Source organism: Cibotium barometz, chromosome 32, assembly GCF_041138505.1.
Source record: "Cibotium barometz isolate CiBa-2024 chromosome 32, ASM4113850v1, whole genome shotgun sequence".
In the NCBI taxonomy this organism is placed as follows: Eukaryota; Viridiplantae; Streptophyta; class Polypodiopsida; order Cyatheales; family Cibotiaceae; genus Cibotium; species Cibotium barometz.
In genome coordinates, this window is record NC_141077.1 from 46,470,423 (window position 1) to 46,490,334 (window position 19,912).

The window sequence follows — 19,912 nt, forward strand, 5'->3', positions numbered from 1 at the left end:
ACAAGTATGCTTTAATCTTGAGGACTGCTATGTTAAGGACTTTAACAACAAATGTCATTTGATTGTAAAGGGCAAAAGAATGGGCAAATTGTTTACTTTGTTGGATGTGAGCATATCTAAGGTGAAAGGTGCTATGTTTACATAAGATGCAAGTATTGTGGTCTATATAGATATTTGGCACAAAAATATTGATCATGTAAATGGCCAAAATGCCTGCACAAGCTACTATGTTTGCACAAGGTGCAAGTATTGTGGGGCTGATATAGATATCTAACATTAGTCACGTGAATGAGCACAACGATTGAAGTCTATGTGTTATAGAAACTTGTTACAATTTTACCAAAGTCTAAGGTAGATGGAATGTATAAAGTATTTGAAGAAATTCAGTTTGGAAAGAAAACAAAAGAATGTATTTCCACATAACATGAATGTAAGTAAGAGAGCACTTGATGTCGTGCACTCAAATGTATGGGGGCCGACAAAGATGGCATCAATGGGAGGATGTCATCACTATTTATCTTTCATTGACCACACAAGAAAGGTGTGAGTCTGTTTCAAGAAAAAGAAAAGAAAAGCGTTTACTCACTTTTAGAATTTCATAATGTTGGCTGAAAAGAAAACAAATTCACACATTAAGTGCCTAAGGTCAGATGGAAGGGGAGAGTACTCCAATGAGTTCAGTGAGTACTTAAGAAAGCATGGAAGAGGCAATTCACATGCAGGTACACTCTGCAAAAAAATGGTGTTGCTGAGAGGAAGAATAGGTACGTTGCAGAGGCTACTCATTCATTGATGGTGGTTGGCTGAGAAGAGCATGCCTCACCATTATTGGGCTAAAGCAGTTGGAGACTATAGTTTACATTATGAACAAGACCCCCATAATAGTGAAAGGCATGGTGTGACTCTAGAGGAGACATATACTAGCAAAAAACCTGATTTATCACACTTGAAATTGTTTGGATGCATTGTATATGCACACATTAAGTAGGGAATTGTCAATGCCCCCAAAAAGACAACACACACACACACACACACACACACACACACACACACAAGGCGGCCTCTTATGCATCTAATTATAGCACTATTTACCTTGCAAATGTAGGTTCAATCTAGCCTATAATCTCCATAAGGTGTTGTAAGTGTGATCAGGCTTTTCTTAGCACACATGTGGGGTGCTCACACACACATAATTCACAATTTCCTTACCCATAGGGCTGTGTGCAACCCTTTCTTCAAAGGCTATCCAAGAAAACCAAATTTGTGGCCCTTGCACCTAAGCCAACAAAATGCTTTTATGCATTACCTAATTAAGTGGTGTGCATGCTAGTCCACGTTCCAAAAATGTTGTTTTAGCCTTCATAAGGTGGTATTTAAGTAACGCTTGTCAAATTTCTGCAGCATGCAACCCATGAGGTAGGTGCAGGGAAGGATCAAGCTCTACCTCTATTTCTCTCAATTTCTCTCTTGGATCATGTCCGCTTTCTATCTACACATCTATCTCTCTTTGTTTGTCTCTCTCTCTCTCTCTTATGCAAGGTATGTTGATCATGACTATAGTGGGCGGCTAGTGGCCATGAAAAGCATGAGGTCTTTCTTAAGGGTAGTATCAGGGCTGAGTTGCTCTAGGACAAGAGGGAGGTGGAGGACGGGCACAGATGCATACGTGAGGAGTGAGAGAGCCGATTGTATAAGAAGAAGAAGGGAGGTAGAGAAGGGTGTTATGGCTTAGCCAAACCCCCCTTGAAACACATCCAGCAAGAAGATTACCTGGTGAACTACAACTGTCGTGTGAGGATCTTTCCAATGGCCGAGCTCGTAACCCGTGAGGTCTCCAAGCTCCACAACTCTTTGAGAAGCAATTCCAGCATGCCTCCCACATGCGTTGTCACACTGTCACGTTGCACTAGTGTACTCGTGCCTCATCTCACTGCACTTCACTCACACACACTCACTAATATGGATTAGAGAGAGATTAGCAAGAAGATTAGCAAGAGTAAGACTCTATTGTTCAATCAGAGAGTTGTTTGTATTATGAGAGATTTTTACTTATATACATGGCCAGAAGTATTCACTCACTTAAACTTTGGTGGCCAGCCAGGCACCTTAGGCTCATAAGAGGCCTAATGCTATTACAATGACTACTCTCATAATATATCCATGAAGTACATCACTTGGGACTTCGTCCTAACTTGCTACCACATAATATATCTATGAAGTACATCACTTTGGACTTCGTCCTAACTTACTACCACTTACTACCACATGCTCTTGAAGTGAAAATAGCCATAAGTATTCCATCAGACCATTACGGGTGCCCATCCAAGTTATAGATTTGGACACCATTGCTTCATATCTTAAATGTATGACCTTTTGATGTATCTACCTTGACTCCTTGATGTAAGATAATGGCGGTAGATCTTGTTAACCCTAGAAATGGGTTAAGATTTTCTCCTTTTCCTAATGCCAATCGCGTCCTAGTGATCGCGTTAAAAGACCTTTGTGTGGGGAGAATTAACAAGTTTTGTTGATGGCTTTATTGACTGACATCATTCAATGGTCCTTGTTTCTCCAGAAGGAATTAGAAAGGCTAGTTAGCAAATGAAAGGGTTAGAGATTAGCGGGAATCCCTAACGTGGTGGGGTTTTTTCGAGTGATTGCATTTTTATATGCTTGTGAGATTTTTTTTGTGGGTTATATTTTTTGCTCACTATGTTTGTAGCAATCATAAGCAGAGTTACATGTTATTTGAGTTAGTTGGGAAGCTAAGAGATGTTAATAATGTGGGAGAAGAGAAGGAAGGATCTAGAGGAACGTAGACAAAATCATCAAAACGAGATTTTGATTCTCAGTTTCTCATTTTGATTCATTGAAATGACATTCATCACTTTAAGAATTAGTCTTTGATGATGTCTTTTTTTGTGGCAGGATTCTTATCAAATGTTGTTGAGTAGGACAGGTTATGGAAATGAGACATGTGGAATTAATTATGGAGTTATTTGCTATTTTATGTGATATTTATGGTACGCTCATTTGCCACATGATCATGTGACAAGCTACGCGCGAGGGCGTGGAGTAGTGATCGCATCATGTTGGGTGGATAAGCAAGATTTAATGTGTCTTGTGTTTTTGGTGAGCAAATCAGTGCATGGAGTAGCGTGGGTGCAATGGATTTTGGTTGTTGCGTGGCCGTCGTATTTTGATGTGCGATGATGGTCGCCCACCCATAGTTTCATTTAATAAATTACAACAATTTTAATGTAAATAGCCAAGCTTGGGGACCAAGTTACTTTTTGATATTAATGGCCCAAAGTAGAATGTATCAAGCTATATTTATGAGCACTTACTTTTTTTGCTTATACATAAATACATGCATGAGGAAGGGTGCTCACTCATGCATGGGGGGAGATTGAACCCACTCTTTTTGTCGTGCATAGTTGCTATATTTATCTCCTTCTTGTTTATTTGAAAAGTTTGAAGTTATGGTTATGGAGGTATTAACAAACAAGGAGCACCTCATCCAATGTCTCCACTCACATGCCGTCTCATCAAGCGACAATTCGTTGTAACATAATTTCGACATGGATACTCCTTTACCCGAGGCTACTCCAGAATAATAAATTTATTTGTTGCAACAACTTCAAGATGCAAAACACCAATTACAAAACTGCGACAAATGACTATGGGATTCGGACACTAAGGATGACCAAATTGCTAAACTTTTGCGAGCCGATTCGACGCTCAACAAACCTGCATAGAACAAAAGATAAGTCATCACTCATTTACTTTCTCTCGCTTTGATGGTCGCAAAGATGAAAATTTTATTTTATCATGGTTGAATCAATTTGATGACTACTTTGCCAAAGAAAAATTTACTTAGCGATATGAGGAAAAAGGTGCTTATGTGCCAACAAGAAAGAAACGTGAGTTTGTGTAGATCAAGGCACACCACACTACCTCATAATCCCTTAAATATCAATTTCTCTTTGAGAGGGTTAGTAAGGGGATTTACATGCCTTTGATAAATATGCAAGTTGGAGGAAATCTGGAGGAATAGTTTTTCTTGATAGTTCAAAAAAAGGTTTTTATTTGCTTTAAGATTATCTCACTCTATTTGATATTATGAATACTTTATCAATGATGAATTTGCGTCAGAGATTCAAGATGATCCCGAGTGCAGCATATTGAACAATAAAAGTTTTCTTATTTGGGACAATAATCATAGATGTAACGCATGGATGGAATGCATCAGGTAAGATAATTTGTTGACTTTTTTCCCTCGCTTTTACACAAATTTTCTCCCTTTCTCTAAATCATTGGCTAACTATTGTAGTGTATTTGACAGCTCGTTCTCGCCATGTTTGTGTCCATTGTTAATTTTTGAAGATTGAAAAATCTCAACAAGAAGATGAAATATTGCTTGCACTTGCTAAAGTGTATAGATAACATACACCTTAGCATGCTTTTGTCTATGACCATTTTGTAGCTTGGTCTAATTATAATACAAGAGCATACATACATTTCTATTCTTTTCAGGCTCACTTGTGTCCATGTACTTCATATACTTGCCCATGATATCTTTCTCATGCAAAAGTTTATGAGAAAAAATACTCTCTTATGATGAGAAAAGAGATGAAAGGATTAAAAAAACCTTGGTATGATTGTCTTATGCAGTCTTGTCTCAGTTTATTTACAAGGTATAAACTTACTTATATTATGTTTTCTTGTGTGGGTTGTGTATGAAATAGTCAATTATTGGTTGATCTTTGATTCTGTTTATTTTGATGGATGGAAGCAAGATAAGTTTGCAAAGAAGTATGAGGAGGAGATGTCTAAAGTAAATGGAGATGCCCTAACATATGAGGAGTTTGAGGAGGCACATGGGGCAACAAATAAAGAAAGTGGAGAAAATGGTAAAAGGCAAAGGATATAAGGTTGATGCAGTTGCAAATCCTATTCATGGTGAAGGATTTTTTCAAATGCTATTCTCCATAAATTTTGAGCAAAAATGAAAATAGATTACCAAAGAGAAACTCGGGTACCTATGTGCAAGCAAGATTGGACCTGAGAAGTATGGTTCATTTACCCTAAACCCAAGTGAAGTACTTTATTTTGCACTTATCATGTTCATTGTATTATAATACTGTGATCACTATTTTCCATGTAACAACACTTGTTTATTGAACTACAAAGAAAGAAAGAGGTGTTGAAGCACCTTGGTTTAGATTCGAGCACATGGGAAGCTCATGGTATGAAGGCTAATAATAAATCATTCCGCAAGTACAACTCTAAGGAGACATATTGGAGTTAAATGATTGATGTTGCAATGGACATGGTTGTTAGTATGATCCTCAATTGAAGGGGTTTTTTAATTCAAAATTTAAGGTAAATTTATAGAAATACATTTACAAAAGGGGAAAAAAACCCGTAAGTCCATAAAGAAAAAGGGATCATTTTATTCATGAAAAATCATAGGTACAGTGTTTTTTAGATACCCCTTGAACACACGTGATACATAGGGTTTCTTAATACTGAACCCCCTGAGGTCGGCAACTACATTTCAAGAATGCATTCTTAGACATTGAGGACAACATGAGACACCATGTTCTTGCAAACAAATAACCATACATGAATATATCTATCCATCTTTTTTTTACAGGTGACTTGTTTAGATGACCCTTTAACAAGTTCAATAATATGTATACCTTATGTATACTTAGATAAAACTAAATTTGGGATTGTAGGTGGGTTATGCACCTACTTAGAGATCAATATATTATAAATATCTTGATGGAGTGTCTTGATTCGGTGATTAGCAATGGCTTCTCTACCATCATGTATCCGCCAAGTAAAATGAAGTTGAATACTTGGCAAGGATTTGTTTACTAATTCTTAATCATGTCCTTGGGTGGTGATGGAGGAGGTTCTTCATCAAGATTTTTGTACCATTGCATCATAAAAGGAGACATACTTGTTGGCAAGGATATGTATATTTATTCTTAATCATGTTCTTAGGTGATGGAAGAGGTTGTTCATCAAGACATACCTTGAATAATTGGCAAGGATATGTGTATTAAACTTCCTAATAATATTCTTAGGTTATGAAGGAGGTTCTTTGTCAAGATTTGTGTACCATCATGTCATAAAAGGAGGCATACTAAAGGTTGCAGATGCCATTGGAACAATAGATGTCCATAGGTTAGTAGCTCTGAGAATACCATCGTGCAATGTATAAACCATACTATTTTACATGTGATTCTATATTCACAAGGTGCTTCACAAAGTGATAAAGATTTTGATTTTAAATAGCCCTCAAGATTTTGATTTTAAATAGCCCTCAAGACTTGTTGTTTACGTGATGAAGTGGCTATGCTGATGTGGGCGAACTTTCTGACATCCCTTCCAACAACACAGCGTGGGATGGGCCAAAGGATTCCCAAACGGAATATATTTAGCAAAGCACTATGGCAGTTGCTACTTTTGAGTTTACAACCAAAATTTTGGATTGACGCACATGCACCCATAATTGAACTTTTCGTTTATCTTTCACTCACTCATGCCTTGCAAAACTTAATTTTACACTTAAAAAATCATAATCTTTCGTAAAACAGACCTTTACAAAAAGATATAATCATTTTCCACCATAAGTCTCGATCTCCATAACATACGAATCTATGAGCCCTCAGATTAGTCCAAAATCAACAACACCCAAGAAATCTACTCGATCTCATCATCACCAGTGTACAGGATCTACTCACCCCACTATACAATACTAATGGGAGATCTACTCAATCCTGCTGCTATCAAAATATCGGGGGATATCCTCACCCCATTGATGTATAAACCATGGCCACATGCCTCATTTATTTGTACATTGAAATGATCCACGTTCATAGTCTGAGAGGGATTAGAGTCTTGGAGGAACGCCTTCAAGTGAAGTCCCTAATGGGTGTCAACTACATAGTATTACACCCACCTATGAGATACCATCATAGGCCACCACTTTAAACAAAAGAAAACATTACTTTTATAAATAATTCTTACTTTTGAAAGACATGCACCAAGCATCAACAAGAAAAATCATAGTTGCATGAAACCCTTTGTAACTCGATAGATCCTTCTCTCCTTGAGGGTCCTAAATGGAGGTCATAAGTTCCAATTTTCCCATAGTTTTCCCTCAACAATCCTTATTCTTAAATCTCTAGATTTGAACTCAAGTTAAACCTTAGCAACACCTTAATTAGTTGGTTACTATAGTAACTTAGGATATTTTCTCTTTCTAGTATTAAGCTCTAATAGCATTGGGTGCTATTTTTGGCTCTAGGGTCCATTTTTTAGTGTAGTAGTTATTTCTAGCATACAACAATATTTTTAGCATGGAGTGCTAATTTTTTCACTTTTTACATGTGAATAACTTGAAAAGCTAAATCTAGAAGTAGAGACCTAAAATAAGTATAAAAATCCTATTTTTATCATATGGTAAAAATAAATATTAGACAACTAGTTTTGTGTAAGAACGACTCCTAATAAAATACACAAGGGAAAATTCCTAATAAATACAACTAGTTTTGTGTAAGAACAACTTGTAATAAAATACAATAGGGAAAATACCTAATAAAATACACTAGGGAAAATTCCCGCATGTAAACCATTACCAAGGAAAATTTTAAAATCAAGAATAATTTTTTCCTAGCCTAAGATTTCACTAATATAAGGAATAAATCTCTAATGACGTAGTACCAAATAACTAATTAATTAATCTAAATAGACATAGCTTCTAGTGTTAGCGATGGTTTTGAACAGGGGATTTATCCAAAAAACCTTTCCAAGGATAAAAAGCATAAAATTATGCATCCTTGGCTTTCAAAGGTTAAATAAAGGTGAATTTATTAAATGGAAAGCCCAGTAATTAATTCTAAGGCTATGGGTTTTATCAATCCTATTTAATGTTATTACAAAAATTAATTAATTGAATAAATAGAGAGAAATCATGATAAAAAACAAATTTAAATTTGCATGGACATAAGTACAAACTATATCTGAGAAAGATTTATGCAAAATTTTGAATAATAGATTTGACTAACCTTATGTAGAGGTGAAATTAGAGTAGTTGGCTAGCAAGTGGTGAAATTGGAGTAGTTGGCCGGCAAGTGGGATTTATTGAGACTCCAAAGAACCAAGAAATCCCACAAGTTTCTCTATGGGGGGGATGTGCACACCAAACTTCAAAAACTACAATACTTGACAAGAAAAGGACCATTGTACTAGATTGAGTATTCCTGTACTTCATAGAGGACACAAGGATGATTATGATAATTTCAAATAACTCCAATACTCTCCAAAGAAGTAGGCCTGGAGAAAAAGAGGGTGGTGGGGGCATATTTATAAGCCCCATGCTTTCCCTAAAAGCTTGGGAAGTGCATGTATTTTTAGCATGCTTTTATGGCAAGTATAACCCTTTTTATTTATTCTTGGAGTGCTCGACACTTCTCATCTATAAGTAACTTCTTTTTTCTGTTTTTCCTCCTTATCCTAATTATTTTAGCTTGGCCCCTTTATTTTTGGTAAAAACAAGGCCAAACATGTGTGCACAGATTCCTATGCTCTAATTTTGGAGTCCCTTTATTAATAGAACCTTATTCTTTTAGCCGTAGCCTTACACTTTGGTCTAAACCCATTTAATTTAATGAACCGTAGCCCTTCATATTAATTTCATGAACTTTAGCCCTTGCCCTTCATATTAATTCAATGTGTGCACCATTTGTTTGTAGGCTCTAGTTTTACCCATTTGTTGTAGGCTCTAGTTTAATTATTTTATAAGCCCATTTATTTTTACCTTAATCCTTGGTCTTAGACATGTGTTTATGACCTTAAAACTAAAATTTCCATGTCAAACAAAATTTTTAATTCATGTGTAGGGTCTTAATATATTAAATTTTCTACTAAGGTTTTTACGTGTACCTAGGGTCTAAAATGTTGGAAACATGGCTAGGTCCAACAGGGAGTGAGTGAGAGTAGAAGGATCGGTGGAGAGATCAAGCCATGGTGTGTAGAAGCATAAGTAGGATTACAAGAACTCAAGTGATATACTTTGGCAAGTATGTAATACAACCCAAGACCGTACTTTTATAGGTACTAGGGTGCCCTTATATTTAAAAAGAGATGGTTCACACCTAATGTGTACACACCAAGGCTTAATAACCTTTCAACGAAGGTGGTGAGACACAAACACAAAAGAAGCAACCAATCTCCAACTCCATCACATCACTGCTGAGAGGCAACCTAGCCATGCACACCTCCCATGCCATAACTATTTCCTCAATTAGCTTATGACCAAAAATGAGATTATTGTTTAGTCACCCCTCCCAATTCCTAATTGGGATAAGAATACATCCGTTCCTTTTATAGCATCAAACTATTACAAAAACTGCAAAAGATATCCAAGATTTTAAATTCTGGGGGATAACTCGAGTAGAGAACCCTTGACTCGAAAATAGATTAAAAGCTAGGGAAGAATCCCCCCTCAAACATATGTTAGTGAAGATTCTTTTTCGACAACGTTTCCAAGTAATGAATGCTTGGGTCATGGGGGCCAGACAGAGGACTTGGAGTTAGATGTGTTCGTCAAAGAAGTAAGTGTTGATGCCAAACACACATGCCTTGAAATAGGCATCTAATGTTGAATCTAGAAGATCCCATGGCTTCATGAAAGAAGAATAGGAGGTAGACCTTGTGGTGGTCTCAACGTCATAGTTGCAGTACCTATTTGTGCTAGCTTCTGATCTGTCAAACTTCTTATTAGAAAGTTACCACTGATGCTGTAGATGATGTTGATGAAGTATGCCTCCATGCTTTAGAACTCTTGTAGAAGACCTTTTGATGGATGGGTTGATAAAGCTACAAGTTTAGGTCATCTTATGGAGCATAGGAGATGGTCCTCTTGATGAAGAAAATGATAAATGTATGCCGGTTACAACATAGGATTTTTCATTAAAAAATGCCGATCGTATGGACTATTATTGCATAGTAATCTTCATGAGATAAAACACTAATTATGGAGTGGTCACAACATATGAAAACACACCATATGATGAGTTGACAAGCAGGTTTGAAACATGGTTATAAGGGTGACTATAGGGGCTGCATCAAGTTTGCGCATATGAGAAGGTGCCTACATGGGTTGCCATGCTGTTATTTACCGTTAATAGGGCAAAATGCAGCATGTAAAGGGAGAAAAAAATGTAGCATATGAAGGGGGTGGCTTATGAAGAGAAAAATGCATAGATGCTCATGGAAGGATGAAAACATAGAAACCCTAAAAACGTAGAAACCATATACAAGCCCTAAAAACACATAAGGGGAGAAAGTGAAGCATAGCAATGGAATGGAGCCTAGCTCTGATAACATGTTGGAAACATGGCTAGGTCTCAGAGGGAGTGAGTGAGAGTGGAAGGAGAGGTGGAGAGATCAAGCCATGCTATGTACAAGCATAGACATAGATATGGAAGAGAGAGACAGAGAGAGAGAGAGAGAGAGAGAGAGAGAGAGAGAGAGATACAATAGACACAAGGAAGCAAGATTGCAACAAGAACTACTCATTACTTTGGCAAGTATGAAATACAACCCAAGACCTTGCTTTTATAGGCACCAGGATGCCCTTATCTTTAGTCCCTTAATAAGAGGTGGTTCTCACACTTAATGTGTTCTCACCAATACTTAATAACCTTTCTCTCCAGTAAGAATTTGATTATTCCAATATAAAAAACATTATTTTGCATATAAAAATATTATTCCTCTACCTTTGGACTTTCTCTCTCTCAAAAAATTTGTGTTATTGTCTATGACCACCACTTGGCACAATAATGTGCATAATCTTAACTTCTGAGGTTCTAAGACTCAATACCACAACTTAAAGGTTACATACACTTTTTAAATACTCAAGAGAATCTTTAAAAATTTCATCTCTAAGGGTATTATTATGTTCAGAGACATTTTTCTCTCTAGATTGATACAAGAAGTACTTTGTAAGAGGAGGTATCTTACAATGGCAAAGTGTAGAGTGTAGAAATGTTACTAGAAGGAATGCAGAAATCGATGATGTATATATATATACATACATATATGTGTGTGTGTGTGTGTGTGTGTGTGTACAAATGTGTGTGTGTGTGTGTGTGTGTGTGTGTGTACATACACATATACGCATATACGCATATACGCATATATGTACATTAGCAAGTGTATGTGTGTGTGTGTACTTACACATATATACATGTACATACACATATATACATGTATATATAGTGTGTGTACACACTATATATATACATACATACATACATATATACATGTATATATGTGTATGTACACATACACACATACACTTGCTAATGTACATATATGCGTATATATACATATATATATGTATGTACACACACACACACTTGCTAATAGACTTGAATTTAGTAATTATTGTTAGAGTCAAGTCTCCCTAGTGTGAGCTTAGTTGTGTACTGCATTTATCTTTTTCATAGTAATATATGTACATACACATACACATATACGCATATATGTACATTAGCAAGTGTATGTGTGTGTGTGTACATACACATATATACATGTACATACACATATATACATGTATATATAGTGTGTGTACACACTATATATATACATACATACATACATATATACATGTATATATGTGTATGTACACACACACACATACACTTGCTAATGTACATATATGCGTATATATACATATATATATGTATGTACACACACACACACTTGCTAATAGACTTGAATTTAGTAATTATTGTTAGAGTCAAGTCTCCCTAGTGTGAGCTTAGTTGTGTACTGCATTTATCTTTTTCATAGTAATACAAACAGTTTGGTCTTGTTCACTTAGTAATACAAGCAATTTGGGTCTTCCCTAGTGTGAGCTTAGTTGTGCAGTGCATTTATCTTTTTCATAGTAATACAAACAGTTTGATCTTGTTCACTTAGTAATACAAGCAGTTTGGGTCTTCTCACTCAATTCTGTTCACTTAGTATCTACATATGTATATATAGACATATATATACATATACATATACATACATGTAAATATAGATGTGTATATATATAAATACATATATATACATGTGTATGTATATACATATATACACATGCTTATACATAGATGTATATATATGTGTGTGTGTGTGTGTGTGTACACACACACACACATATGCATGCATATATGTACATATATAATATACATAGATATATATACATACAAGTATATATATACATATATATACTCGTATATATCTGTATATATATATACATATATATACATACATAGATATATACAGACAAGTATATATATACATATATACATGCATGCATATATGTATATATATAAACATGTATGTACATATATAAATGTATGTACCTACATATTATATGCAAGCATACATGTATATATATATGTAGATAGAGAGAGAGAGAGAGAGAGAGAGAGAGAGAGAGAGAGACATACATGATACATGTATATATATATATATATATATATATATATATATATATATATAGAGAGAGAGAGAGAGAGAGAGAGAGAGAGAGAGAGAGAGAGACATGTATGCTTGCATATAATATATATATATATATATATATATATAGAGAGAGAGAGAGAGAGAGAGAGAGAAAGAGACATACATGTATGCTTGCATATAATATGTAGGTCTCAGGTCTCTCTCTCTCTCTCTCTATATATATATATGGACTTGAATTTGTTAAGTGTTAGAGAGAGAGAGAGAGAGAGAAAGAGCCCAGTGGACTTGAATTTGTTAAGAGTGTTGGACACGATCACACACACACACACACATATATATATATATAGAGAGAGAGAGAGAGAGCTTGCCCAGTGGACTTAACACTTAACAAATTCAAGTCCATATATGTGTATATATATATATATAGAGAGAGAGAGCTTGCCCAGTGGACTTAACACTTAACAAATTCAAGCTCTCTCTCTCTCTCTCTATATATATATAGATATATGGACTTGAATTTGTTAAGTGTTAGAGAGAGCTCTCTCTCTCTCTCTATATATATATGGACTTGAATTTGTTAAGTGTTAGAGAGAGAGAGAACTTGCCAATTTGTTAAGAGTTTGGACACGATCACATATATATATAGAGAGAGAGAAAGAAAGAAAGAAAGAAAGATTTTATTAACGTCTTCCAAAAGACCGAACTCGGCCTATGAGACAAATCGGAGGACTTGTATGGGGTATCCTCTGTCATCCCAACAAAATGAAAAAGTACTGAATAAAAAAGCTGAATCTGGGTGTGCAGGGGATGGAGCTCTATTACTAGGAGAATGCAAAGCTATATGCATGGAGTATACAATCATGATATGCAACCTATCTAGCTCCATCCTGTACCATACTGGGGGTATAAAATGGTATACATCAGTGAAGGGGGTGTCCACAGCTCCCTGAAGAACATGCCTGGGTGTGCTCTGAAGCGAGCCGGTCGCTCCGCACCCTCTCTGTGAAACTGAGCTCTGATCTCTATCATCTCTCTCTGGTATAGGCGTGGTGTCCGAAAGCCAGGTGTCCTCTGTCTCCTGCGGGCTCTAAGTGTCTGCTCTCTGGAGAGAGAGAGAGAGAGCGAGCTTGCCCAGTGGACTTGAATTTGTTAAGAGTGTTGGACACGATCAAAATTGCAGGCGGGGTGGGGGGGGGGGGGGGGGGGGGCGGCGGAAAGTTGCAGCGTCCTCGAGGTTCAAATGGATTTATCGATTGGAATTTTAGATTCGAAGTTCGAGGAAAGCGAAGAGGTATGGAGTTCAACAGGCTTACATGATATATGATGTAATCATCAGAATTTCCTTCAGCTAACTTCTTCGTTTCTGTCTCACTTTTTTAATATAAATTTCCAATATTATTATATGAAGGCAATGATTTTGTGTGTTGTTTGATATGTCGTAGTTCTAGTGCTGCACCAGGATAGCTATTTCTCTTCTTAAAAGAAGAGATCTACGTCTTGCACTTGCATGTTGTATTGGTAATAAGACTTCTCTCTGTGTTTTTCATTGTTTTCTTTTTAGTTCAGAGTTTCCTTGAAAGAAAGAAAGCCACAAGGACCCCCATCTTGCTTTCCATGAATCTTTGAAATGGTTCTTTAACAATTAAATTATGCACAAAGCAACATGCACAAGGACACTGGATCCCAATGGCCAAAAGGACCTCCCCTTGGGGAATATTTGCTTTACTGCTTTCAGTGTCTTACCAAATGGGGAACCATTGTAGATTTCTGGCCCATTTTGTTTGGTTGCTTTCTGTTGGGTTCTGTCTGCCACTTTTTGTCTAGGATACGTCTGTCACTTTCCATCTGTCTGGGAGGAAGTGGGCTCCTCTGTGCTGAATTCTGCTGCTCAAAGGGTTTTTGCAGTGAGGCTTGAATGATGATGAACGAGGGTTGGGCTGGGGCTTCTCACCCCAATTTGCTCGACCACCACCAGTTGAGGGCATAAAGGGGGCCCTTTTCAGCCCGTTTCCTTCTCTATTAATGGGTGTTTCACCTCCCCATGTGGGATCAACGCGGGCGGCTGCTTGGGCACCTCAGGGCTCATCCACAACCTTCTTTTCCCTCCCCAACTCTCTTGCTGAGTGATTTAATGAGAAATGCAGGTCCCTTATCTTCTCTGCTGATTTGCGTGTCTTCATTGCGGAATTCTTGATCTTCGTGGCTGATCTCTTCAAGACTCCCATCCTAGGCATATGCATTTCCAATAGAGGAAAGTGAGGGTCCTGTGGCATCCTTTACTTGCCCTTCTAGTTCTCAGCTTGTCCATCCTCATAGGCCATGTGCCTCTGGGCAGCTATAACCCGTCATTGGTGTGTATACATCTACCAAGTGTGGCAACTTACTCTCAAAGTCACTCAGTCAATCGTGTCCCTTTTGAGGGCTCACAAAGGTGTGCTAAACCTTGTACATATTCTTAACTGTCTTGGCACATGCATCTGAGGATTGATGCATGTGACATTTTCTCTTGCTTATCTTGGAATAGGAGGGTGGAGTGTCTCCAAAGCATTCCATTTTTACCAAATACTTATTTTGTCAGACGAGATTCCTGATTGTGACCAATGTCACCCAATTTTGCCAATTTTGCTCAAAATTGAGCAATTCGACACCTGTATCTGCTCAATTGTTGATTCTACTTGCTCAATTGCAAATCCCAAAAAAAATTGAGGAAAATACCTTGTAATTTTCTGATTTTTCTTCAATTTGCAGGTTGGTTTTGTTGTTGCAAGAAAAAAAAAAGTTGATGAATTTGGTGCTGCTATTGATGCTGATGCTGATGCTGATGCTGATGCTCCTGCACAGCTGTGCAGGTAGGGACGGCTGGGTCAATTAAGTGCACCTCCACCGTAGAAGAAACTGGAGTGCGTGGTTCTTGACAAGAAAGTGCTATGCAGGACCACCTGTCCATTCGAGATTCTCCGGGGAATCGGCAAACCAACAGCAGCTGCAGCTCCTATGCCTACACTAGAGACGGCGGAGGAGGAAGAAGAGGAACGCTGCGTAGATAGGCTCATCACAGAACGCAGTGCTGGTCATGGCCGCTACCGCTGGTGCCTTGGGGCACTTCGTCAGCTCCTCCTCCTCTTCGTGCAGACGTGTTGGGGAGACCAGAAGGGGCTGCACACGTGTTCGGCACAGTCGCCTACTAGGCCAGCGCGCACACTGTTCGGCTGTTGTATTACGCCTTGTAGCGCTTCACGCTGACTGGACATCTTGAAAGCACAGCTTCTTTGCAGCAGCATGGCAAGCTGCCATGAACACGTTCACGTTCACCAACGCCTTCGCCTGTTCCGCCTGAAAGCACAGCTTCTTTGCAGCAGCGTGGCAAGCTGCCATGAACACGTTCACGTTCACCACCGCCTTCGCCTGTTCCACCTGGCTGCTGCGACTGTCTGTGGTGTGCTTGTGTTCGCTCCACGCTAAGGCTCTCACCAAGGCTATTCGTACTGCAGGAAACCTGCTCCGCCTGCGTGTACACACCCAAGCCAGTCACTTGCTGCAAGCTCTGATACCAGTTGTGTGGGAGAAGGAAGAATTAGGGTTAGGTTAATGTGGGAGACATACACAGAAAGAACAAGGGAGAGAGAGTTGTGGGGATAAGTCAACTCATAATGATGAGTGTGTGACTCCCCTATCACACATGTATATTGCACTAGTACACATAGTGCACTTAGTACATTAAAAGTACTAAGTGTACTATGTACTATAACTTATGGGCTTGTACACACTATAAGGGTGGGCATAACGCCTTTACCCCAACAACCTTCGCAAGCGGCTTGGATGGAGAATAGTCCCCATCCGAGCGGCTACGAATCTGCCCACCCGGTGTGCTGCAAGAATCACGGATCAGGCGCCAGTGGCTGTGTCCCATGGCGACTGCCTCTCGCTCAGACAGAGCAACCTCGTGAATGCATACATATCCAGGGTCGCGTGCTAAGTCTGCCACTATGCGAACGACCAAATGGCGAATCCCTGAGGCATCCACACTCCCGGGATCCACGAAAAAATGAGCCAACTCCCATAGTCGGCCTATCACATCTGTCACCTCCAAATCGCTCACATGGTGTGAAAACTCAACTGCCTGAGTCTTCAAAGTGCTAAGAGCGAGCTCCAGAGTCCACTCCCGGTCACATGGGCCACAGAGAGGGAACGAGAAGGCCACCGCTGAGTCAAGTGCCTCCTCCCCGCGGGCCGGAGGTATCACTACATGAACTCGGATGGGTGCTAGTTCATGGGGGCCCTTTGCTCCAAAAAGCCGTGTGAAAAAGTAATCAAAAGCCTCCGAGCGCTGTCTAGTGCCGAGGCGACTCAGCCGACTGCAGATAGATGATATCCGTGAAGCCCGAATCGGCATTTTAAGCCCCCTTCTGCTGTGCTCGATCAAGATCGGAGCTCAGAGCCCTCCGGACTGCAGGTGAACGCCAGGAGACTGCCAGGGCCTCCCGGGGAGCTGAGGCGGGCGGGGGGGGGAGGAGGGGGGGGCGAGGGGGGTGGAGAAGGAGCCGCTGCCGAAACCGGAGCGGGGGCGGAAGGCGGCGAAGGTGGAAGCGAGGCGGTAGGGGGGGATGGGGATGGGAGGGGTGAAGGAGGGGGTGCTGGCATCTCCTGGTCCTCAGTCGTCACAGGGGTCTCCTCCTGTAGGGGAGCAAAGCTGTTCCTCACGGGAACCCAGTGGTGTTGAGACTGAGGCTGCGGCTGCACCGGTCTCTGGGCGTGCTGCTGTGGCTGTCTCCCTCGACGGCGCCCCTGTCTAGGCTGCCACTCCGAGGTCTCTGTGGCCTGAGCAGGTGTCCCAGAGGCTGCCTGCCGAGCCGCATCTGTGGGCGGGCCATCAGGGGCCTGCTGCTGTGGTGAGGGTCGGGGTCTCCTGCGAGGACAGGCCTTGGCCAGATGGCCGACCTGCCTGCAAATAAAGCACTGGTTCGAGAGCCTCGAGAACTCCACTCTCTGATCAATCCATCCCCCCCCTATCCTCGGTAGCTGAATGACCTTCGAAAGGGAGGAGATGTCCGGAACCAAAACTCTGACGGAAGGTAGCCCAGCTGCTCTGGCCACCACTGAAGCTGCTGTGGGGCCAGTCTCTAGCACCGAACCCACCAATGCTCCCAGCCTGGAAAGGAGCGGCAAGTACTCACGGCAGAGTCCAAGGAAGCAAACTGTAACATGGAAGAGGCGCTCTCCCTGCTCGGCCGCTGCTGGGTCAAAGCCATGCTGCCAAGGTCTGAAGAATACCCGAGCACCCCTGATGTCTAGGGGACTCATGGCTAGGACCTTGGCCATGCTCTGGGCAGTCTCGAACTCGATCTGGTAGTGACCACGGCCCAGTAACTGAACGTCCAGGATCTTGCCCACATCTGCAAGAAGGCGGGCCTGGAGAAGATCCCAGATCTCCCCTCTACTGGGGCAAGTGCCGACTATACGGCAGATGGTGGAATGTGCCTGGAGGCGTTCCACCTTTGCGGTGAGGCTCGCTTCCTCTTCTGGCGAAAGAGAAAGCCTGATGGGGGTATCCTCAGGGGCGGGCGAGGGGGCTGCGGGAGAGTCCCTATGAGGTGGCGCGGGAGGAGCCTCCATCTAAGTTTGAAGCTAGGTCGAAGGCGGAGCGAAGCGGAGAGTCTTGCAGGAGCCGAGCTGCACACAAGGGCGGAGGGGGAGGGAGGAAGGCAAAAACGAAAAAAAAGGGGGGGAAAACCCAGGGGTCGAAAAAATCAGAAAAAAAGGGGGGGAAGGTAAGGTAGTGAAGACAAAAAAAAAGGGGGGCCCTAGGGGGGAGGCGGAAGCAATGCGAATCAGGGGGCAGGGGGGAAGATATGGCAACAGCGGCGAATGGGGGGGCGGGGCGCTGAAGGAAGATGGGAGGGCGCGAAGGAGAGGAGGAGCAGCAGGGGGCGGCGGGCGCTGCAGCGCTGGGGCGTGCAGGACAGCCAGGCGGGGGAGGGGGGGCGAACGCGAATGCAGGCGGGGGGGAGGGAGGGGTGAGCAAACGCGAAGGCGGAAGAGGGGGGTGGTGTGCAGTAGCGCGAGCAGGGGGGGGGAGCGCGAGCTTCAGCGAGCAGATTGCCGTGTATATTATTCATTTTTCCTGACTATCCTGTATAGCATATCGCGAAGTATGTGGTGCAAAGTAGCAAAAACTGCCACATGTATGTATCTGGTGGGTGTAAGCTGTAGCCTAACCCACATGTATCTGGAATCCCCATCCTGACTGTGCTGATCATACCCTGAAGGTGGGACCTAAATAGGATTGCTACTCCTCCTGTCCCCGTACTCCTCCTATCCTGCGGGTATGGCCATGGTAAGCCGAGGCAATCCCCTCTCCGAGCTCCGGTGTGTCTCCGTATAGAAGACGATATCTCATCTTGTAAATGTCGCCGGAAGCCTCCCACATCTGACCACAGAGTCCCATTATAGTTCCAGGGTGCCATTTTGATGCATATAGTCTCATAGACCCCACGCCCCTATGTAGGGATGGGGCGCCTCTCCATAAGTGCATTTGTTCCACTTTGGCTGGTCTGTATTTTTCAAGAGCGCAAAATCTCTGCCCCCCTTGGTAGCAAGACATGGGCTAGTTCTAGAACCTGAGAAGCACCACATCATGCTGATGCTTGGATGAGTAGTCTTTGTAATGTAGATGAGCCTGACTCCTTTGAGGAACCCAAGAAAAATGAACATTGGATGAGAGCCATGTATGAGATGTATGCCATACATAAGAATGGCACATGGAATTTGGTTGACTTTGCCCTATGGCAAGAAAGCTATTGGTACGAAGTGGGTTTAGAAGGTCAAAAGAAAGTCTGATGGTACAATTGACATGTACAAAGCAAGACTAGTGGCAAAGGGATTTGCTTAGCAAAAGGGCACCGATTATGATGAGACTTTTGCACCTACTTCCAAGATGGCCACCACCAGAAGTGTTATTGCATTGGCTACCCATTATGGATGGAGTGTACATCAGTTGGATATCAAAACAACCTTCCTTAATGGGGACTTGCATAAGGAAGTGTATGTGAGTCAGCCCATGGGTATTGTGGCAGATGGTCAGCAAGGGAAAGTATGTAGATTATGCAAGGCATTGTATGGCCTCAAACCCTATGTTCACTTAGAATTTACCTTATGCTTCGATTTTTACCATGCACCTAACAGCCCAGGCCAAGATGAGGGGATATGCAACCCTGGCCCTTCTTGAGAGACGATGCTTCCGGACACATTTCCAGGAACCCAGTAGTCAGGGATGGTTACTTGACACTTTAGTGACTCGAGCAGTGATGTATGATTCCTTGTTTTGGGGACTAGATTTTAGGGAGGAGGATAAAGAGGTTTCAGGTTATGATGGTTT

At 41.1% G+C, this 19,912-nt stretch overlaps 1 protein-coding gene across 2 annotated transcripts in view; it reads left to right on the top strand.

Moving 5' to 3' along the window:
* The first annotated feature begins 13,297 nt into the window (after window positions 1-13,297).
* LOC147620257 (arginyl-tRNA--protein transferase 2-like) overlaps window positions 13,298-19,912 on the top strand; it is a 44,124-nt gene continuing 37,509 nt past the window's right edge. The window contains exon 1 of one of the 2 annotated variants that reach the window (XR_015261763.1): window positions 13,298-13,828. Coding sequence is in view for 1 of the 2 variants with exons in the window: in XM_086772436.1 (XP_086628562.1) it covers window positions 13,778-13,828 (51 nt within the window). In the remaining variant the exon portion in view is untranslated. The remainder of the gene's footprint in view (window positions 13,829-19,912) is intronic. The other variant, XM_086772436.1, reaches the window with a different exon arrangement.